A 24,557-nucleotide genomic window follows, 5' to 3' on the forward strand; every position below is an offset into this window, starting at 1 on the left:
TTAACAAATGCTTTTATAACTTATTTATAAAAAAAAAAAAAGAGAGGGATGACATCTCAAGTTCTCATTCATTCTAGACTGCTCCCTACTAGCTAAAGATACTTACAAGAGAAATGTACGCAAATGATTATTAGGTACACTTTGAAAAGTCTATTCAATATGACAATATCACTTTTTAAATTATAAAAATACATAACATCTCTTCTTTGATTTTATCTTTATTATTTATAGCGATAGCCTCTCCTGGTCTACACGTATTACTTGAACCATATATCAGCAATAACCTCAAATTATCTTACACGTACACCTTACACAAAGCAGAAATTTTTATGTATTCCACAATTTCTTTATGATCTGCTTTGATCATCAAAAGCTGAATCCTTTTAAAAGATACTGGATAAGAAGCATATCTTGGAGGAACAGGAGGGAAGCCGCCAAATAGTTGTAATTCACCAATCATCACCTCAAAATAGTTGAAGCATGAATGCAATTACATTATAGAATTCAGAAACTTTAAACAAAGGTGGAAAGGAAATTCCAGGAATTCAATCAAATAACATCTAGATTTAATAAAGAGGAGCCTTATTCCAAATTATTTCTTGTCTCATTAAATATAAACCTGCAGAATAATCTACTGACTGTCTCAATTTATACAGTGGGAAACACAGATCACTGAAATCACTGTAGCTACTTTTTTTTTTTTTTTTGTAAATTGTTATTTATTTGGCTATAGTTTTTCTTGTCAATAGTAAATCCGTAAAATTATTTTATCAGCTGAAATAACAGTCTGGGAATATCATAACTGCTGACAAAGGAAAGCTTTTGCAATTTTTCCCCTTTTAACTGTCTTTTCAAACACACTTTCTAGTGTTTGTGTGATTATGAAGGCTGGATATTAGATTGCTCAGCAACAATTAAGACAACCTGACCATTACCTTTGTCTCTGCTAACCAACGATGAGGATCATTCACCACTGTCGGTGTAAGTGATATGGCCTGTAGAATAGGGAGAGAGAAAGAAGTATGCATTAAAAAGGGTATTAGAAAAAGAGAAAATATTCTTTCCAGCTTACTGAAAAATCTTCAAATAAATATTCCTTGCTATAAAGTCCAGCCAGGAAATCATATCTGTACATGGTTCAGTAGAACTGTTTATCTATAAGCAAGCCAGATTTAAAGGTAAATTATGCAAACTCACTGAATCATAGAATCATAGAATTGCTCAGATTGGAAAAGACCTTAAAGATCATCAAATCCAACCACAACCTAAGCATACTAGCCTATCAACCCTCTGCTAAATCATGTCCTTGAGCACCACATCCAAATGCATTTTAAACACACATTCAGGGATGGAGACTCAACCACCTCCCTGAGGAGCCTATTCCTGTGCTTCACCTCCTTTTCTGTAAAGTATTTCCTGATATCTAACCTAAACTTACGCTGGCACAACTTAAGGCCATTTCCCCTCATCCTGTCATCTGTCACCAGTGAGAAGAGACCAACCCCACTCTCTCTGCAATCACCTTTCAGATATTTGATATTTGAAGAGAGCAATAAAGCCTCTTCTCAGCCTCCTCTTCTCCAGACTAAACAGCCCCAGTTCCTTTAGTCACTCCTCACAGGGCATATTCTTCAACCCCTTCACCAGCCTTGTTGCCTCTGTGGAATCAGTGGGAAGAAAATTGTGGCACTCACCCCAACCAGTAGTCTTATGCTGGGATTCCACTGTACGAAGTTTATTACACACAGGTAGATCCAACATACATGGGGAGAGTCAGGGCAAGCAAAGCTGCATTGTTTTTTAAGAAATCTGATTCTCTGATATTATCCTTGGAAAAATATGGGATTTGGCTGAACCAGAAGGTAAAGACTTGGAAAAACAGTTGCATTGTGCCTTGTAGCATGCACACAGAACAGCCATGAGGTTAACCTGAGCAGTCTGAACTTGACCATGCCACCTCCTAAATTTCATGACACTAGTAGCCATTTGCTGATCACACTGCCTTCAGAGACTTACTGGGCTGTTAGGGTGGAAGAAAAAGCAACATTTGATGGTACTTCTGAAAGCCTTTTGCCAGTAAATGGTTTATTTTCAGGAGACAAAGTAAAACAAGTTCTGATGAATTCAAAGTTACCTCTTGGTATCTTCATAATATCTCATTCTAATACCCAGTACCCAGCAGCTGTATCTGTATCAGCTAATTATCCCTAGTCCTACTGTCCCTAAATTATCTATACCAAATGAGTGGTATTGCCTTAGCAGATTTTGCTACAATCACCCATTAAGAAAACAATGAGAAATGCAGCATACTGAAAAACTTAGAATTACTTTGAATTTCTCCATGCAATCCCGAGAAAAAATCTCACAAGCAGTATCAATTTCAGTTCCGATCGTGGTGAGAATAGATTCCTTTTCCATTTCTGAATGATGCAGCTGAACCTTAAATTGCAGTCTTGCCTTGTCCATCCTTCTCAAATGATCTTCTTCATCGCTGATCTGTTTATCCTGCAGTTAAAGAGCAACAACAAATTATTGCATTAATAATGTATTAATGTATTAATAACGTAACCTGCATAAGCAGCTATATAACTATCTTCCAATATTATAATCACGCTACATCCAGGCACTGAGTATAGTTCCTCGCCATGGAATATTACACCTTTTCATATTACTCAAAATCCTCAGTTGATCCTCCATATTCTCCTGGAAATCAGTTGAGAACAAACTGCACTAAACCCAACCCCAGCAATCATCAAGCCTGATTTCATAGACAAAACTATGTATTCTATCATTAATCTATTTTTAATTTTAAAAAAAAGTTAATAAAATATTTATTAACTTCTAATCTTTTGTCCTGGAGCTCAAACAGGCATCTCGTCAAAAACACAGGACCCCAAATGAAACTTGAATTGACAGTCTGCATGTCTTCAAATGAAACGTATTCAAAGAATCTCTACTAGTGATTGGCACTGAGGAAAACATTTTAAAGATAAGCAATCACCTCTGTCTAAAAAACGAATCTTCTTAATACTACATAAAGTTGGAGCTAGCTTTCAACTCTCTGCAGAAGACTACATACCTTTCTACAGCCACATTTCCTGACCAGTAGACATTATATGATTAAAATCTTAACCAAGAAAAAAAAATATTGAATTTTCATTTGAAGTACTTTGTACTAGCCTGACGGAGTTGAACTTCTAAAGCACTTCTTTTTAGAACGGGAGCAAGCTAAAACAAAGTTCAGTTTCCAAGTTCATAGCCTGCAAGTTTAAGATTACCTCAGAAATGAATGTAATCATTGCAATGATGAAAAATAACATTAATAAATGTTTTCACAGAAAAATAGAAATTGAAAACCATTTTTATTCAATACTAATCCTAAAATTCAATTAAACTTCTGCCCCAATTTTTTTAATCCGTAGATATTTCACTACTAACTAAGAAAATGCTGTCATATATAACAGAAATTGTAGCCTATGCAATTGTACCCCTAAAACAAATTACATTAATTTTGTAAATATACTAGTCACAACCAAAGAGTAGATGCAGCTAATGAACAGAAGAGAATTGGAAGAGCATAATTAGATATTTGTTAGTTTCTCAGTTACCCATATATAAGAAAAACTTATATTCCTACTCTGATAAGTTTTTTTTTTTATACTTCACTTATAAGCAGTTTCAATATATCTACGGAGGGATACAATTCATAATTCAGCAGATTTATATACAAAGTATGTACTACAGCATCTGTTACTGAATGTGCCTATGTTGGGGTGTATTTTTTTTTTGCTAATTCTATAATTCTACATCTAATTCTATTTTCTATTCTAAATCTAATTTTATAATTCACTTTTATTTTAGACATTTATCTCAAGTTAAAAAAAATTGAGACTAATAACGTTTACCTTTTTCTCTAGTTCTTGTTTTACAAACTCAAATTTTCGCCTGAGTTCTGTATTTTCTTCTTCACACTGGGTTAATTCTTTTGTCAATTTATCACATTCTATTTTTATCTTCTCCAGTTGTTGACTCTGAGTCTTGACTATGCTCTTCTGTTCTACAAGTTCCATCTGGAGGTAAAAGATAAATAGATGACAAAGTCACTATATGTACTACTTTCCATCATTCTCAGACAGTTGAGTTTCAAGACTATGGAACATAATCACAGAATGATAATATTAAATGCAATCAGTCATCTGAATATGGCAAACATATCACAAAAATAATAATCAATTAAGGAAATACATTTCATACAGTGAAAGTAAAGTTATTATATACAATGACTTAATATGACTTTGTTGTTATTATTATGATTTATTAGTGCTGCCAAAAAAAATGTTAATGATACAGATTTTTCCTTTACAATTTAGAGTTGTCCTGAACTTTACCAGTAATGCAAATATAACTGCAAAACCAGGTCACATAGCATTGACATTCTTCTAAGCTAAGTACACTGTAAATTTCTGTAAGATGCTGTAGCACTGTACAGTCTCTTTAAAAAAGTAAGTAGAAGCCTCAGACTCTGCATTTCAAGTCTGTTACACTCATCAGCTGACATCACTTAAAGAAGCTCAGTGTTTATGCAAATTTTCCATTACTGCAATCATGTGGAATTAGAAATACCAAAACTCATTTCACTGTAAGAATACTAAATTCATATCTGCAGGGAAATAACTTCAAAGGTTTGGTTGCTTTTCCATTTCTAGAACTGTGTGTTCTTAACACTATTCGTAAAGACGTTATAGAGGAAAAATAGGGGAAAAAAACATCTAAGGAGCCTAAGAGCCCAAAGTAGTTGAGTGAATAAAATATATCAGTTTCCAGTGGAAAAGATGAGACATGCCTTTCCTCAATTCGATATTTGCTTCTCATTCACCTGACTGATTTGAGAAATTCTCCAGAACTATAAAATAGTAAATAAAAAAAAAAAACAAACAACAAAACAAAGAAAATTACACAAACATATCATTATCCAAAACCAGATTTAAAATAGTTGAATTGCAAGATGCAGTTATACACAAAACCACACCTGTAAATTCCTGAAGAGAATCAGGACTATAAATATCCATTGCTTGCTCTGAAAATAATACCTCTTCTTTATTTTCATGAAAACTACATCAGATACGAAGAGCACAGTAACACTATTTCATAGAGCAAATTTGCAGTTACAGAGCTCAAGTTATCAGCATAGTCTCTATCATTAACTGTGCATTTTTGCCAGTGACGAACAAGAGCCTGCATGCAGCACACGTAAAAATCTGCAGCAGTGACCCACTGTCACACTGTTGAAATGTACCATCCACCGCTTCACTTTGCTCACATCCACTGTTTGGTCTTCACAAATGTTCAGCAAGTGTCAGTGAATATCAATGGGTGTTGCATGCAGTTTTTTTCTGCAGGAGGAATTCAATGACACACCTTGGTTTCACACACACCCCCATGTCAGACACCATTTTGTCAGACTGCTCCTCTGCTGCCATGTGTCACACAGAAATAACATATAACAGAATATTGCTGGGAAGGTTCAACCTCTACTGCCACACCACCAACATCTGCCTCTAACACCGTGGGCCAATATATTAAAATAGGAGGCATTACTTTCTAAGCAGCCCTGATATGTTGGGAAAAAGATTAAGAAAAATGTTTTTTACAATTCAATTTAAACACAAAGACAAGCCTGCAACACCTAGAATACTTCTAGTTAATATGTTTATATACTTCTCTTTTCAATTCCTACTAAAGGTAAGTGTATAATAAAGTGTATGAAAACAAACAATCCAAGAAACAGGTTCCTCAATCATGTTACCTTTGCATCACAATTGAGAACATTAATTTTTATTAATTTCTAGTACACTTGTGGCAGATGTGTTCATAATTTCACTGAACTGGATTGAATCCATTTTCTGCCTCTGATTACTTTCAGGAAGAAAAAAACACCCATTTGTTGAATGCATATAGAAGTTAATTAAGTAAAACAAAAATATAAATAAATATTTATGTATACATATGTATCTCTTTATAATCTTAAAATTAATATTTGAAACTCCTGTCACAAGAAAATTTTGTATTTCTTTTTTCTAAAGTTGCAATAATGCTTTTGAAAAGCAAATGAAGGCAGGTAGCAAAACTAGGGGAGAGATTTAGGGCTTCTGATCACACATAACAGTTGGAAACTGCAAAATAAACTACTTCATTTCCTCTGCTTCATTCATCTACCATTAAAAAAAAAAAAGAGAGAGAGAGAGAGAGAGAGACATTGGCTGGGCCTCCTTTAAAAGATTCTAGAAGAAACAGAAGTAAAATCTTAAAGTACCAGAATCTCAGTACTGAGACAGTAAGATCCTTCTCACCACTGACATCATGTATGTTGCAGTAGTCTGTAGGAGCACATAGCATTTCATACACTACCCCCCTATGCTAATGCCTCATTAAAACAAAAATTCTTAACTACTTTGTAACTTCTCAATCCAATGCAGCAATGCAGGAAATCAGATGAGAATGAAGCAGAAAGTATCATGCAGAAGAGAGGATAAAAGAACTTTTCACATCAGGAATCCTCTTCAAATTAGACTTTGGATCTTAAGAAATGCATTAAATTTGCCTTTACCGCTACTACATCCCTCTCAACTGACTTTTATATTTCAGACTTTACTATGATCAACTTTTGAACAGGGTTATGTTGTACTGTTTTTCACAGAAATGCTTACAATTGCTTACAACAAAGGTTGAAAAAAGATTATAAAGTCAAGACTATCCAGGTGATAGGAAAAGACTGTTGGTTATTGGGCATCAAAACAGTGCAATGAAGGGAAAAAAAACAAACAAACAAAAGCATACAAAAAAAGAATTTAAAAATCATGCTAATTTTAGCTTAACTATGCACTATACGCACTATTAACTATCTAAAAAAATCTATCTATAAAAGTGAAACCCAAATGCAATCTAAAGGCTAAGAAACTATACCACCTGTACCACCACAACCTCGTCAGATCTTCTCACAAATTAGCTATTTTGATTAGCTATTTTGTTGCTCTCACAATGTTTGAATCAATGTTTGAAATTGTTGCATATTATCATTGTGTGCTCCTAAAAACAGCTGCCTACCCAAGTATCTTACAAAATTCATTTCCCTCAAGCTCTCTGCTCATCTGTGCTGAAGCTGTAAAAAATTGTATGTAGATTAAAAAGTCTAGGATAAAGTCATAGCTCTGTAAATGAAAAAGAAAAAAGGAAGTGAATTCTCTTAATATTCTGCTAAGTCACAACTGTCAGGATCAATATCAAGGCTTCAATAACACTGACCTTTCCATACAAGGGAAAAACAGACACAATCAGTTCAGGTTTCGATTGCCACCATCCAGAATACATTTCCCTTGACATCAATTGCAATTTCATGCAAAAAAAATCTTATTTGGACAGATCACTCATATAACAATGCTAGACACATTATAAAGTAAGTTCCCAAAACATTTAGCATTTCCTGTCAAAATATTTTCTGTTTCTAATGATCCTTCCAATAACAGCTACCCAGTGTTTGGTTTTTTGTTTTTTCTTTTTTGTTTGGTTTTTTTTGTTTGTTTGTTTGTTTTTTTAATTGCTATCTTCATTAAATGCTCTGTTATACAGTGCTTAACATATTATCAGTTCTGCCATGAATAACTAACCACGCTTTTCTAAGAAACATCAATTCTTAACTGCCAAGATGTGGAAAGCATGCATTTTAACCTACTCTGTGTATTTGTGAGAAAAGAAATTAATTTCTTTATATTACCTATGATGAAGTATATCAGCAATCATTACAGTTTTAAGGATTTTATAGCTTCCTGTGGTTAAATGAGTTTAATTTTTATATGGCAAATTTTTAATTAAAAGTATCTGATGGAACTGAGGAGAAATATATATTTATAGTGCTTCTGAAGCACACTCAAATTATGTTGATAACCTACCACCTAACCTGAAAACCACTGCCCCAACTGACATGAAGACACAAAATGGAACACAGAAAATACTATCTTACATATGTATTCAATCATATAATCAAATTGCTTAAATAACAGTGCAATGTATAGCTCATATAGAAGTTCTCATACAAATGTCAATAATTAATGGCAGTTTAGAGCATCCATTTCAACTTGCTCAATTCTAGACCACGTTCAATTCTTGACCATGTAAGCCACTAAAATACTTGCTTTCTTTCCAATGCATAAGCCTTGAATCAGGACTAAAGGATGTGACCCCAAGACATTAACTTGTTTCTTACTGAATAAAATTTGGTACTTCAGAAATTACTACACATGTAGTGTCACTTCCTTGAGAAATTGTACAGAAATTAGAAATTCTAAGAACTCATCAAAAAAGAAATGATCAAAATTGATCTTAAGTATTATTTGATCACTATTTACATTCTGGAAGTGTTTCTAAATACAGTGACGGTACTCCAACATTGTGCAATTTAAATCTTTAGAAAAATGCACCATCTCTGAAATAAAGCAAGTAATCTAATAGGGCCATGATGATAACTTATTAAAATAGTAGTTGAAAAAGGATCAAATGATGTTAAAGCACTAGGGCTTTACACATCTCCTGTTCTGATCACAGATATAGGTAGCCATTACTTCCGAACTAATAAAAACTTCTGTTCTAAAACTACTGTAAGAATACAGTTTTTATGAAGACTTGCAATAACATGTGTTAAATGTTTTACAACACATATTTTACTACTTTAATCCCTCAAAAGAAATAAAATAGATTGCTTTTGGAATTATACAGGATACCTTTAGCATTCTGATCTGAGAGTCTGCATCATCCTTTTCTTGCTTAAGGAGTTTTGTAAGCTCTTGAATGTTTCGTTCATGTTTGATCTTAGCATTATGTAACTCTAATCGAAGTTCTGCTGACTCCTGTTGATGAACTTCTCTTTCCATCTTCAGCTGTTTATTAGCTGAAGTAATCTCTTCATGCTTAGATTCCTGATGTTTCTGGAGTTCTGAGAGGCTGTTATGTAATTCCTTTTTGATTTTTTCTTCTTCTGCTATTCTGTTTGTAAGCTCCACACGCACAGCACTCAAATTTTTTACATCTGCTTGCATTTCTAAGAGTCTTTCCAGGTCTTTTTCATGAATTGAGTTACTACTTGCAAGCTCTTGCTCCAAATGTTCCTTTTCAGCTTGCATCTGATTTTGTAGAAAGATTTGCTTTTTCAACTCATTCTCTAATTTATTTACAGTACCTCGAACTTCCTTTATCTCTTCTTCCAGAGATAGTTGTTGAGATTTCATTTCATTTAGTTTTACCTCTTTGCAGTGAAGTTGTTCTTCCTGCTGGGCTCTTTTTGTAAGCACATCATCCAGTTCTTTCTGAAGGTTTTCTACTTGGTGTATAGCAGAGAGAAGTTGTTTTCTGAGGTCATCTTTCTCCTTGAGGACCTAGGAAATATAAAAAAGAAATCCAGTGCCACCTAAAGTACTTAAAGAAAATCATTGGAAGCTAACATCTAAGTAGAGTGCTTTGTTCTGCAAAAATTTCAGAACCTGTAGACTTTGACAATAAAAGGTATCACTATAAGCCTAGAGTTTGAGAAAAGCTTAAAAACATAATGGAATTAAAAATATGCCCAGAGTGTTGAAATCCATATAGCATTATAATATACTAGAAGTTTGACATACACAGGAAAAACAAATACTATATTCAAATATGTGACTTGAGCATACTACATTAAACAATATATAACTTCATCATTTAAAAATTTACAAAAATAAGCTACATTAACAGCAATGTGAAAAGAAAAAAAAAAAAAGCAACTTTCATAGCACAACTTTCTTCTTTACAAGAAAAAAAAGGTTTGATTAAGGTGCTGCAATACTGGCTAAAGAACAGAATTTGGAACTCTGTAATATTTAAAAAAATATTGCATTCCTTTTGCTATTCTGTAGTTCATTAGAAAATTTAGTCCAGAATGTAAGAAGGTGGATAGTTTAAGTTATAACTTGCATAAATAAACTTATATTCATTTCTGAAAGTAAATGTGATGACTATCTTACCTGATTATTTTTATCCATCAGTTCACTTATAGCTTCATTTTGTTTTTCCACCTCACGATCCAGTTTCTTACACTTCAGTTTCCATTGTCGGATGGCTTCCTGTGCTCTCACCTTCAAATCTTCTCTTCTTTTCTCAGTTTCCAGCCTGAGTGTCTCTGAATGCTTGAATTCAGTAAGGTACCGTTCTGCTTCCTTGGTACTCTCTTGAACTTGATGAGCTAACTCAGCGGTATGGAGTTCTGTTCGCCTACGTCCATTCTCACTAGCCTTGTAGCAACTCTGCATCTCTTTTAGCTGGTCTAGCATTTTTTGCTGCTGCTTCTTCCTGTTTTCCAGGTCAGATGTTAACGCCTAAAATCACCACAGTAAAATACAAAAATTTCAACACTGAAGATATACAGTATGAAACCTTATAAAAAACAACAATCATACAGCAACGCTCAAAATACATTTCTATATAAAAAAGAATTGTTTAAAAGATCTCTCTGATCAGTAATAAATACCCTGTTAGCTCACAGAATCTCCTTCTGAAATAGTAAATAATTTCAACACTCAATATAAAATACATGGCCATTTTATCCTATATTTTACTTTTGGCATTTATTCTTCTTCTGGTTGTTCATGTTGTTTTTTGTATTTCAAGTCTGAGACAAAATTGGTGACCAAGATCCTAGTATAATATGCACTAAACAAACAGAACATATCAAAAAGTAAGATATAAGGAAATGGACATCAATATATCGAGAGAAAAAAGAAAACTAGCCAGGAAACAACACCAGTCATCACAACAGAATTAATCTATATACAGGCGAGGTATTACCCAATTTTATTGGTGCAACAGAAAGAATAATAGTTTTATGGAAGGAAAAATACAAAGAAAATACAGCAGCTTGCTGGATGTTTCTAGAATAAATAAAACAATTTTTTACACGCACTTCATTTCAGCATAACATTCTGGAGACATCAATTGGTTTCAATACTGAATTAAATTTGACAAATGAAATGAAGTAGGAAAGAAAAAAAAATGTATTTTAAAAATAATAACTGCTGCTTATCTTGAAACTAGTGATATTTCCCAGGACAGCCTCATAAGTTAGTAAAAATGTTTTTCATAAGTATTCTGCAGGGGTACATTTAGAAATCAGTTACTGAAGCTTCACTATCCCAAACTAAATTAAAATTCAGATTGTAAGTAAGAATTTTATTAAGAATGAATTTTATTAAGGTTGTCAATAAGATTAGTATTCCATATTTCAGGCCTACTTAGACCACCTCTTTGCTATTCAGTATTTTTATTAATGACCTAAATGGATTTATTAGGCCTACTCCATTCAAAGATATCATCAAGCTTTAAAGGATGGAAAAACTTTAGAGAAGAGGATTAGATTTCAGAACAACTGAAACAAATTGGAACTGTCCTCTGAACTGAACAGAGCAATTCAGAATGGACAAAGGAAAACTATTTTGCCTAGGAACTGATCACTGTCTTTACAAATGCACATAGAATGACTGTTTAGTCAGAGGGCAAGGTTTTTCTGTTATTTTTTTTCCCCCCCCACCTCCAGCCTCCAGAGAGACAATACATTGGATATCTTTCCAGGATAGCATTTACTGTCCTGGCAAGACGACTAGCAGGTGACAGACTGTGGCGCTGCCAGAATACACCACAGACTGGAATGTATTAACATTAAAGGCAAGAAAAATCAATTCAGCTTTCTATTTGTACCCATGATGTAAAACTGGAGTAGGATGACCCACTTGCCTATCAGTTGTTCACCTGTAAGATGAACATGCTCACTCTAGACACAGCTGAGATTAAATTAATAAATATGTTGACACCACATTATCTAGGTAATAAAGTAAATACAGTAAATAATAATAAAGTAAATATTATGCAGGTGGCAGAAAAAAACCAACAGGAAAATCTCCTCGATTTACAATTCTATACATCAGAAAAAGACATACATGATTTGTTTCACTACTGACTCATAAAAAAAAAAAAAACAGATTATCACTTCACATTTCATGTCTTTCTGGAGGCACTACAGAAAACATCCACCTAAAACAATGTACTATTCAATTATCTGCATCATTATAAAAATATATATTTAACCAGAACTCCCCCAAAGAACACATTTCATTAGTACACTACAATTCCCACAGACACTTTAATGGAATACGAGACTAAGATTAAACACAGAAAGCAATGCTAAATTAATTAGTTAACATTCATTTAACAGAAGTCTCAGTCTCCAAATTATTGATTTCTAGTAACATGAAAAGAAAATCAGAAACATTTGTTTTCTATGCTTATGTTAAAACAACTAATTTATCAACAGTAGCTAATTTGCATGGGGGGAATAAACTTTGACAAGGATATACTAATATAAATGTGAATTTACTATTAAGGAAATAAGATAGAACTTTTCAAAGAGGATATAAGCTGAAAAATTGCAGCATTTCAACTTTTCACGTAGCTCTTCATGTAAAACAAGGTGAACAGAAAAAGACTATCTCTCCACAGCCTTTATTTTCATATTTATATAACAGAACTCCCAAATGTACTGACCTGTACGTCTGAATTCCTTTTGTGATGTACAAGACCCATATGTTTGTCTGTATGTTAACATTCATGTTCATTTCAAAATTCTACCCAATCTGTAGAAGTTTTCCCTATTGGTATTTAAAACATTAAATAAGCAATTTTTCAGATATACACTGCTGTAAGATATGTAAAATTCTTTTAGTAAAAAATCTTGTATGAAAAGATATTAATTATCTATGTACATAGAGAGATTGGTTACTGGTAATTGTCCAAATCCTCTTTCTTCGTGTGGCATATGTACACCTTCACTCTACAGGAATTGGCATATACAAGTATCAAGCAGAGATGTTTGTATCTGCAGTAGTACACCTCACACACCACTGTCCATACTTAAGTGTCTATAAAAAGTGCAGGTTATGGTCCTGTGTTTTGGTTCCTTGGAAAATTCTAGCACATTCTCAATTTCTAGACATTCATTGAAAAATGGAGGAGAATTCGTGGTAAATACATTCAGCTACCACTTCTAAGGTAACAGTTACAGTTAAGTAATCTCTTTGCCAGTTTCTATTATCCATCTGTACACCTCAACATTGTGTTTGACTTGTCTACAACAAAGAAAAGCTAGAAGTTCTAAAATAGAGTTTGACTGAATCACTTATCTATATGTTCTGCTATATGATCAGAAACTACTTGCTTGAATAAGAAGCAGGTCCAGATCAATGCCCTGAATGGTTCAAAGGAGATGCCTTCCAGCATTTGCCATGACCACATATCATTAATGTCTTAGTTATAATCTTACTATTAGTGTCTTAGAACCTGCTTCAGTCTTTCTTCATTGGAGAGGTGCTCCAGCCCTCTGATCATCAAAACTTTCTGCGCCGCCCGGGAATCGAACCCGGGTCGCAAGAATGGGAATCTTGCATGATACCACTACACCAGCGGCGCAGTTGACAATAATGCTCCTCCTGGCATTAGTACCTAGGGATTTTTTTCAGAAGAGAATTAATTTTCTTGCAATTCTTAAAAATTCATTGCATTTATTTAGTTAATCCTGGACTACAATAACTTAATGCTCAGGAGATTTGAACACAAGTGTTATTTTCAAAACTGATTGAAGTTTGTATCAGCCCTCAGAATGCAACACCAGTAATACTTCAGTGAACAGACTCCACCTAGAGATGATGCAAAGAAAGGGGGATTGACAAAGTGAAAGACTGGTGCAACATTAACTCCACATAAAACAGTTGTGTATTTAACAGTTCTAGTTCACTACATATCCAGAATCCCAATATAAGACTTATCTTCCAACTTTCAAAAGAAATTGTAGGCAAAGATCAACATTTTCTACTTAGAGGTCGTTATTTATCTAAAAAAGAAACTAATCATCATAGGCCTTAAACATGTGATTAGTTCAGATTTACAGTCCCCTAGCTTGACTACACACTGTATATTTGACCTGCATTTTCAACCTCGTTTAAACCTATCACCATAAACAGCAAACCAAATTCCTTGGTAGGAACAGAAAATAAACCACATCATGTGTTCAGTGCAATAATCCTTAAAACATTTATGAACATTTAAAATGAAAGTGAAGATAACTCATTTCATACAATGACATGCTTTAAATCAGTTATGTGCAAACAATCTATAATAAGAACTAAATAAGTCATATTTCACTTCAGCCACACTTACTATGTTAGTCACCTTAAGTACGAGAGCTGCTTTGAAATTAATGCTTTCTATTTTATGATGTTAGCCCACAGCATCAGAAGTGGATACTGGTGGTATGGCAGTAGAGGTTGAAACCTTCCCACCAATATTCTGTTACATTTTATTTCCATGCCACAGACAGCAGCAGAAGGGTAGTCTGATAGAATGGCATCTGACATGGAAGCGGTATGAAGCAAAAGTGTGTCTTTGAATTCCTTCATGCAGAAAAAATTACACCCACTGACATTCATTAGCACTTGCTGAACAATTATGGAGACCAAACAGTAGATGTGAGCAAAGTGAGGCAGCGCATGGTACATTTCAGCAGTGGTGACAGCAGGTCATTTCCACTTCTGCAAAATTTACAAGTGCAACATACAGGTTCCTTTTCATCACTGGCAAAAATGCAGAGCTAACGGTGGTGACAGTGTTGAAAAAAGTATTTTGTAGATGAGAATTTGCACTATGAAATAGTGTTACTGTGCTCTTTGTATCCTATGTAGTTTTCATGGAAACAAATAGGAGGCATTGCTTTCAGAGTGACCTATGTAATTTTTACTGAATACATGCTGCAAATATTTCATCACAATCTGAGCTGAATCCCATATGACTCGTACTCTATCTAACCACGAAGAATCATTGATCCAGAAGGTTTCAATCCTTCATACAATCACAAGTGCTAGCGGCACTGATATGCAGAGGCATATGTAAATGTAAAGATTCAGCTGAAACACCTTAAAATTTAAGTTAGATATGCGATTTCAGATACATTTTAAAATGTGTACATGTTAGTCACTTTCATAAAGTTTCTGGAGCATTACTTCAGTGTTTACAAATCACTGATACAATACAGATACAGGCTGGTAAAGGCATGGATTTCTCATATTTTGTAAGAATAAATTTATAAAAGTTGTATTGAATGATTTTCAGATATCTTGGTTGTCCTGCATAATTAAAATAATGCCTAACACCATCATGTTTAATGGAAGAAAAGTCATAAAATAGATTTTAACAAGGCTAAAAACATCACTCAATCTTCCTAACGCTGAAAGATTTTGATTACTAAAGAATTCTAATCTTAAATAAGCAAATCATTGTCTCTTTCTCAGGAAACTTGAAATATGTTAAACAGTCTGCTGTTACACTCTAATAAACAATATTATAAGACCCCACAGACCTAATTAGAATCTAATTAGAATTAGAGAAATCTTGAGTTGTATAATCAAGATGCTATAATTGCAATATAGTTGTTTAATCAACAGATATCAAGATGTTGTAATCACAATATAATCGAGAGAATCAAGCAAGGTAGACAATGATCACAAAGAGAATAAGTGGAAGAGCTTACCCTTCGGCTGAGCTCACCAGAAGACACCAAGAGAGGGGATCTCCAGAAGAGATCCTTCCCCTCTGGTAGCCAGCTCTTAAATAGGTCTAGGAGGGGTGGAGCCTGGCTCCACCCCTTCCGGCAGCACAGGTGAATTGCCTTCACCTGTGCTCCTCTGGCTGACTCATGGCTCACCTCAGGTGATTAATCAGAGGTTCAGGCCGTGACTCAGCAGTTCCCATACACTCCACCCCTTCACGGCGTGAACCACTGATCAGGTTAACAAAAGGGTGAGCTTTCCCTAATACAGAGATCCGGTATATCGCGACGCTTATACAATTTTATCGCGATGTGTGTTGGTACAGTTCAAGACAAGTGATGATTAGTGAATGTCCATGTTCTTCTATGGGCCAGTGCTCGATGATGTGACTGGAGGCATGAGGTCCTGAGGTGCAGGTCTGTTCTATGTTCCATCAGTCCCATGCAGACCATCACCGGGTGTTGTACGTGATCTGACAGCAACACTGGAACACTTGATGGCGTTTTGTTCCTTCCGGTGGTCCTGAAGGCTCACAGACTCACGGGGAGTAATACAGATGTTTTACAGGTACCAGGAGGAGAAGGTCTGCTCTCCAGGGCAAGATACAGGCCGTATTTCTGTCTTGGGTCAACACTTCCGCTTGTACGGGGGCACGTCCTGGCCGCCTGTACCACACCTTTTGGCCGGATATCTGCGGCTGCATAACAATATCAGGCACCAAAGGAGGTGTCCTGATCTGCCACAGGGACATGATGGGGGTCCCTTTAGCAATAAAGATCGGAGTGTTGACCACAATATCAGTAGGCCATGTACCTATTACTGGAGGGACTACTGAGCCTCCCACCTCCAATAGTCTCCCCCAAGGTGCAAGTAGGCCACACCACTTGGGTCCTACTTGCACCTTCCAGGGCCATTTTATTTTATGGGTACCTGGCTCTAAATTTTCAGGGGCAGGGAGCAGAAGATTATTTTCATTACCAATCTGGGGTCTTACCTGATGATCAGTGCCCGTAATTTGGATCCTAAGCGGGGTGGCCCATGTCGTCTGCAACATTCTCAGGGCACTGGGTCTGCTGTCTCGAGGTCTTTCATTCAGGTCCCGCAGGGTTTCATACAGTCTTTTTGTCCACCCCTGCAGGGACTGGGAGTCTGTCTTCAGGGCAGCCTTAAGAATACCATTATAACGTTCGATGAGGCCTGCCCCCGTTGGATTATATGGCAGGTGGAATCGCCATTCGATGCTATTTTCTTCTGCCCAGCGCTGTATCGTTGCACCAGTAAAATGAGTCCTTTGGTCGCTCTCGATGACTTGCGGTGTCCCGTAGGCAGACATCAGTTTAGTGAGTGCCTTGATGGTATATGCCTGGTTTGCTTTTGGTACTGGATAGGCCTGCAGTAGCCCACTTGCAGTATCGACACAGGTCAGGGCGTATCTTGCCCCTTCGGAACGAGGAAGGGGCCCGATGTAATCGACCTGCCATCGCTGGAGAGGATTGTGTCCCCTAGCAAGATGGGCTGTTGTTTCGGGCAACGATCTCGGTCTCATCTTGGAGCAAGCGTCGCAATCCTGGCATGCCTGGATGATATCAGATAGTTGTATGGGCAGTCCCCATGCTTTAGCAGCTGCCCACATTGTCTTTTGTCCAGCATGCCGTAGCTTCTGATGTAACCAGCGGGCGATGTTCTCAGATGGTGAATTCTCAATCCATCGAACTCGGGCCAGTGTGTCGGCTTCATCGTTTCCCGGTGACTGTAGGGGCTGATGACCAGAAACATGGTAGACACGTACAGTCCTGTGTTTGACCGTATTCCATATATCTAACCACATGTCTTTGCCCCAGATCGGTCGGGCATGGATAGTCCATTCCTGGGTGGCCCACTGTGCAATCCAAAGAGTGAGCCCCCGGTACACAGCCCAACTATCTGTGCAGATGTTCAGGATACCATCACCGGGTTCCTTGGTTATAACCATCCACACGGCTCGCAGTTCTGCCCATTGGCTGCTCTGACCATCCCCCTCATCGAACCAGATTGTCTCGGTGGAAGGATGATATGCTATTGCTCTCCACTTGCTCGGGTTGCCCTTGCTGGACCCATCTGTGTACCAGGCATCTTCAGGGATAGGATATTTTCCCTCCTGAACAGGACTCTTCTCTGGTGGAGCGACCAGTATTTCTTTTGGTGCATCACTGTGATACGTCACTGGGCCTAGGATCTTCTGGAGTTCTTCTTTCAAGGGTGATGAAGACAGACTGCTCCTTTGGCTGAGATAGGCGACCCATCGTGCCACTGTTTGTGCTTGGGCCACCCCTGTCTTAGGAAGGTGGGTCAGATCTTTCACCCACCCCTGAATTGGCAGAGTGGTCTTGACTATAACTGCAGCTGTTTGAGTTATTGGCTCTACTGCCTGTAATGCCGAATAGGCAGCCAATAACTGTTTTTCAATCATACTGTATCTTTCTTCTGCTCCGTGCCAAACCTGAGACCAGAAACCAATGGGGGTCCGAACAGAGCTCTGGCGTTGCCACAGGCCCCAACCGAAGCCGTCTTGGGTAACATGAACGTCCAACTCGGCTGGGAGGGTAGGATCGAATATACCCAATGCCTGAGCTTGTTTAACTGCCAATTTCGCTTGTTGGAAAGCATCCTGTTCTGTTTTCCCCCAGTCCCATAGCTGCCCCTTTTTTGTGAGTCTGTATAGTGGCCGTAGCAGCTGCGCCAGGTGAGGTATAAAGGAACGCCAATAACCCAATATACCTAGAAACTCTTGCAGCTGCTTTGATGTTGTAGGGACTGGGAACGCCTGAACCTTATCTATGACAGCACTGGGTAGCACTTTGGTCTTTCCTGACCAAACCACCCCCAGGAATTTTACGGACAGGCCTGGACCTTGCACCTTTTGGGGATTTATAGCCCATCCCCTCTGTTGTAAATAGGCAGTTAATGAATCTGCTGCCTGTCCTACTGCCTCCAGTGAGTCGGATGTCAACAGGAGATCATCAATATAATGATATAGGTTAACACCATCAGGTTTTCTCCAATCAGCCAGGTCACGCGCCACTAGATTGTGACAATACGTTGGTGAATGCACGTACCCCTGTGGCAGGACCTGAAAGGTCCACTGCCTGCCTCCCCACGTAAACGCAAACTGATCTTGCGATTCCTCAGCAATTGGAATACTGAAGAACGCATTTGCTAGATCGAGGACACAATGATAGGTTTTTATCTCCCTACTCAATGTGTCCATTAGGGAGGCAATATTGGGTACAGCCGCATGAATAGGCGGCGTGACCTTATTTAATTCTCTGTAATCTACTGTCATCCTCCATGTGCCATCCGACTTTCGCACTGGCCATATGGGGGAGTTATACGGGCTGTGTGCAGGTCTTATAATACCCACTTTTTCTAATTCCTGCACCGTTCTCGATATTTCATCTTGCCCACCCGGGAGTCTATACTGTCTAACGTTAGTAATCCGGCGCGGTTTCGGCAGGCAAACAGGCTCATGTTTCGCATGGCCTCTTAATATTGCCTGCACCGCCCGGATACTGATACATCTTTGTCGAAGCCTGAACTCTCCCACAGTTGTTTGGAGAGCCAGACCCCATAGAATATCTATGCCCAGGATGTATTCTTGGACTGGGGCGATAGACACCTTGTACTCCCGGGGTGGGAGACGCCCAACCCCCAATTTTAACCATGTTTGGGTGACAGGAATAGTCTGTCCCCCAAAACCACCAATCATCACTCTGTCACCATCAAATTTTCCCGGATCTCCATAGATAATTGATGTTTCTGCTCCTGTGTCTACCAATGCCATTACTCTCTGAATATTTTTTCGGGACCAATAAATCGTTAATTCTACATAGGGCCTCCGGTCCCGTCTGGAGGCCCTACGGGGACTAACATCCCTTGTCACTCCATGAATTGGGCTAGGGCCAATTCTTTTGCTTCTGATGGCTCAGGCATTGTGGCCCGAGACACCTGAGGTGGCTTCTTTTTTCTGTTTGGAATAATAAAACCTTCTAGGTTCCATGTTGTTGTTGGAACCCTCTCTATAGCTCTTACCCTTGATTTCTTAGGGTAGCTCTGGAATTTTTGATTGTTCTTTAGTTGTCTCCAGAGCTGGAGAAGGACATGGTTGGGCTGGCGGTCGATCTTAGCAAATTGGACCCCAGCCCGAATTAAATCATTAAACATTTGTTTTCGGGATACCCTTATGGGTCCCGATGGAGGAGCTCGAGTAGCCGGCATTTTGGTTTTATTTACCGGCAGGACCTCTGCTTCCTCCAGAAACCGAATATTGCGCCTAGTCCGCAGGCGTTCTGTTTCTCCCAGGTCGGCAACTAACTGGGCAGCCTGCTGGACTACGGCTTCTGATGCTACAAGGGGATTCAATATGGAGACTAAGGTGCCATACAGATGGGAGGGAGCTTGCTGTAAAATTAAATCTCTCATCCCTGCTGAAAATTTAACCATATCAGGGCCATCAAATGTATCTTCATAGATGGCCTCTCTTACACCCAGTTCGCGGATATAGTTTTGAAGGTCCTCCATGGAGGACCACATGCCTGTATGTAAAGGTATGTCTGATTTATTCGGCCATACCATACGGCAGGCTGCCATTAACCATTCTAGTATGGAATGGTTTTCATCACGATATTGATTACCTACATATAACCTCTGTCTGAGAGCAGGATGGATGGTCATGGTGGCCAACTTGGCTATTTCTGGGCCATTCACCAAGACACTTTCTGCCCCAGAATCCCATAGTCTCAATAACCAAGCTGGCACACTTTCTCTAGGCTTCTGCCGAAATCATTGTACTAAGTCCATTAATTCTGTTGCCGTGTATGGCCGTGCCGTTACATGTAAATGAGTCTGGGCAGGGGGCCATTGATCAGGCGGCACCCCTGCCGGTCTGTCCTGTACTTTTTTTGTTTTCTGGGTTACAACAGGACGGATTTCCAGGGGATCAGTCAGAATAGGACATTCAAGGTCTGATTTGGATTTCTTGTTCTCCTGATCAACGAAGTCTGTTGATTCAGGAGTCTGGTCATCATTTATTGAAATACTACGAATTTGGCCTACGGGAAGATGTAGAATTGGCTTCTTCCCTGTTAAAACGCCAAGTTCATGCTCTAGCTTTTCAACGCGGTCTTTCAAAAGCTGATTTTCCGTTTCTAAAGTATTATTTCTTAAGTCCGCATGATTTAAGGCAGTTAATAATGGCCATGCCACCATGGAGGCAGCCAGTTGTCTTTCTTTAGTAGTGAGGACATCCTTGCCAAGTCCTTGAAAATAGTCCGCCATGCGATATGGGGAGATATTGCCCATAACGCGTAAGGGACCCCATTTTTCAATGATAGTAGCTAACTCATAATAGGGCGATCCCTCAAATCCTGGGATCTGCCCTGGAATCATTTTCTCTAGAGGAGTATTGTTCTCCCCCTTGACCCATTTATAGAAATTCCATAAAAAAGACATGATGTTAATTTCAGTATATTTGGCCTGCCTGGCTCGCCAAGTGTATAATCAAGATGCTATAATTGCAATATAGTTGTTTAATCAACAGATATCAAGATGTTGTAATCACAATATAATCGAGAGAATCAAGCAAGGTAGACAATGATCACAAAGAGAATAAGTGGAAGAGCTTACCCTTCGGCTGAGCTCACCAGAAGACACCAAGAGAGGGGATCTCCAGAAGAGATCCTTCCCCTCTGGTAGCCAGCTCTTAAATAGGTCTAGGAGGGGTGGAGCCTGGCTCCACCCCTTCCGGCAGCACAGGTGAATTGCCTTCACCTGTGCTCCTCTGGCTGACTCATGGCTCGCCTCAGGTGATTAATCAGAGGTTCAGGCCGTGACTCAGCAGTTCCCATACATGAGTAAATCAAATTATTTCAGAAGCTTAAGAGTTTGCATATGTTTATGAACTAGCATATACAGAGAAACTAGCTTACTGTACTTTTACAATTTGCAAACTTTGTTTACTTCTTAAACCTATTAGTAAGGTTGAATCACTTTCTATTTAGTTTCATAAAGAAAAACATATTTAAAATAATTCCATTTATTTTCAAGATCAGGTAAACCAGAGCAATTAAAATTAAAATTCTCCACGAAATTTAAAAATTAAAGATAGAACTCATTTCTAATCATGAGTTTAAGAACACTAATATAATCTTTCTCATCCTCTCCATTTTACATCACATTGTGTGTTTATGGTAACAGGGACTAAATGTACGGCACAACTCAAATTCTTGAAAACAATGACATTTAAATAAATGACAAGAAACTTCTTATATCACATGTACACCAGAAGCAAACAGTTACATCCTCTCCACTAATCAAAGATAAGTTTAACTCAATTTAAACAGGAGTGCTAACTTCCAACTGAGAATCAGACTATCTGATAAGAGCAGCTGTTGGAACAGGCTTGACAAATGCTTTGTTAGTACATAAGTTTAGAAATTCACATCCTTGTTTCCTTGATGTCTCATTAAAATAATACAGAAAAAAAACCACCTCTATTTTCCTGTTGCTGCTTCTGTAGGTGAATGGCAGTGGGAAACAGATAAGAAGTACAAAGTGTTTTCTGTTAAGCTAATCAGAAAAATCAGATTTCTAACTTGCAGAAATGACAGTGACCCCTATCTGAGTCCTCTTCCATCCATATTTTCACAGAGCAGGAAATTAGTACTAGAACATCATTCTGACATTCAAATGGCATGTTCTATGAGAAGAAGTTTTAAGAGATATTTTTCCGTGTGTTTGTATCCCATTCATTCCTGCCACCCAGGTAACTGGAATTTCTCAGGCACTACAAAATAACAAACAAACAAAACAAAACAAAAAAAACCCCAGTGTGCTTCAAATAATCTATTGCCCAGCTAGAACACTAAGGCTGATGGGCTCTCCAGGGAGGTGGTGGAACTACTATATCTGATTATATTTAAAATCTGTTTGGACATGGTGCTCAGGGACACGATGTAGTGGAGGGTTGTTAGAGTTAGGATATTTTGGTTAGGCTATAGTTGGACTTGATGATCTTGAAGGTCTTTTCCAACCCCAATTCTATGATTTTATGGGCAGTAGGAAATGCATTCTGCTTGCCTTCTCCTTTACAGGAGCAGCCCAGGTTTTTTTTAAACCTGCTCACAATAGGCAATTTTCAAACAGCATCTTGGAACTTATTTTGACTTCAATTTTTCCCAATGCAATTTCAGGTATTACGTTTAATTTAAACCAACTAAGAAGCTGACAATACAATGGTATGAATACAGAAAACGTAAAGAGTCTCTCCACACCTTAAAAGAGTAATTGTTCTTTAAGTATCAGAAGGCTGCAAAAAAAGGCTCCTCAAAGCCCTCTACAGGATAAACAACTCCAGCTCCCTCAGTCTGACTTCACAGAAGAGGTGTTCTAGTCCCCTGATCATTCTTGGGACTTAGTCCAACAGGTCCATCCCTCTTTTGTGCTAGGGAACCAAGAACTACATGCAGTAGTTCAGTCACTACTTCAGGTAATGTTTCATGAGAACATGCTAGAGGGAAAGAGTTTTTTCCTTCAGCTTGTTGTCCACACTTCATTTGATACAGCCCAGGATACAATTGGATTTCCAGGCTGCAAGTGCATGTTGCTGGCTCATGTTGCATTTTTCAATCCATGAATACCTCCAGAATCTTTTCGTAGGCTGCTCTCAATCTATAAATCATTCAGACTATATTCACATGTGACACTGCCCCAACCAAAGAGAAGGACCTTTCTGAAATGTCTGTCCAGGACACTCTGGACTGTCAACTGCACTATTCAGCTTGGTGCCTTGTGCACACTTCTGAAGGAAGGCGGCATTTAATTCATGTCATCAGTGAAGATATTAAACAGTCTCAGAACTGACATAGATGCTTGAGGGACACCGCTCATCAGTGGTCTCCACTCAGACACTGAATCATAGGTCACAACTCTTTGGTTGTGGCCAACCAGACAATTCTTTATCCACCAAGTAGCGCATTCTTCAAAACCATGTTCCTCTAACTTAGATGAAAGGATGTTTTATGGGACTGTCAAGTCATAGAATGGTTTGAGTTGAAAGGGACTTTTAAAGATCACCTAGTTCCAAGTTTCAGTCAAAGGCAAGATCATCTTTCACTAGATCAGGTTGTCAGGCTACTGTTCCACCTGACCTCAAGTACTTCCAGGGATGGGACATCTACATCATCTAGGGGCAATCAGTTCTAATATCTTTCCATCCTCATAGATCTTGTGGATTTTTCAGTATTATTATTATTAGCATGCTTATTTATCATCACTATTACCCTGCATCTATTAGTGAAGAGAGGAGAAATTACGATTTATTTTTGTTAATGTGCTTCTCATAGAACAAGGTATTTCAGTTTGATTGAAATTAAACTTACAGAAGTAACTCCATGAACTGCTATTCATGGTAACAGCAGATAAAAATCAGATCATCTTTTATTTGGACATGAGAAGAAGGCAAGTGATACAAATCATGAATTCATGTGCAACTGCAAATTCTTTGGTTTATTAAAAAAGACAGGAGAGAAAAACTTCTGCAAGCTCAGATCACCTTTCAAACCTACTCATAGAATAAACTCAGTAGAGTTTGAGAGTCACTCACACTCTAATCTGGCTTATAACATACCTTAAGCATATGGGAAATTATTTACAAAGAAAACTTACCTCTATGTGCAATACAAGCTGTGCTTTCTCCTTGTCCTTATGCTCCACGTGTCTTTTTAGCTCTTCTATCTCTGACATTGCTGTGTTATGAGTCAGTTTTGCTTTAAGCTCCAAAATATGTTTCTCCAATTCTTGCTTTTCTCTCTCATATCTTTCAGCTACTATAATACAGTGGGAACAGAATAATATGCCCAC

The 24,557-nt window shown here is 37.8% G+C and overlaps 1 protein-coding gene across 1 annotated transcript in view; it reads right to left on the bottom strand.

The window, feature by feature from the left end:
- The window catches only part of CEP128 (centrosomal protein 128), a gene marked incomplete at its 5' end in the record, with an annotated part of 93,216 nt that overhangs the window by 44,865 nt on the left and 23,794 nt on the right, over nt 1-24,557 (bottom strand). The window contains 6 exons of the mRNA XM_079537358.1: nt 936-995; nt 2,329-2,505; nt 3,906-4,070; nt 8,775-9,425; nt 10,041-10,391; nt 24,363-24,523. Of these exons, the coding sequence (XP_079393484.1) occupies nt 936-995; nt 2,329-2,505; nt 3,906-4,070; nt 8,775-9,425; nt 10,041-10,391; nt 24,363-24,523 (1,565 nt within the window). The remainder of the gene's footprint in view (nt 1-935; nt 996-2,328; nt 2,506-3,905; nt 4,071-8,774; nt 9,426-10,040; nt 10,392-24,362; nt 24,524-24,557) is intronic.

Source organism: Tetrao urogallus (assembly GCF_951394365.1).
Source record: "Tetrao urogallus genome assembly, chromosome: 6".
NCBI lineage: Eukaryota > Metazoa > Chordata > Aves > Galliformes > Phasianidae > Tetrao > Tetrao urogallus.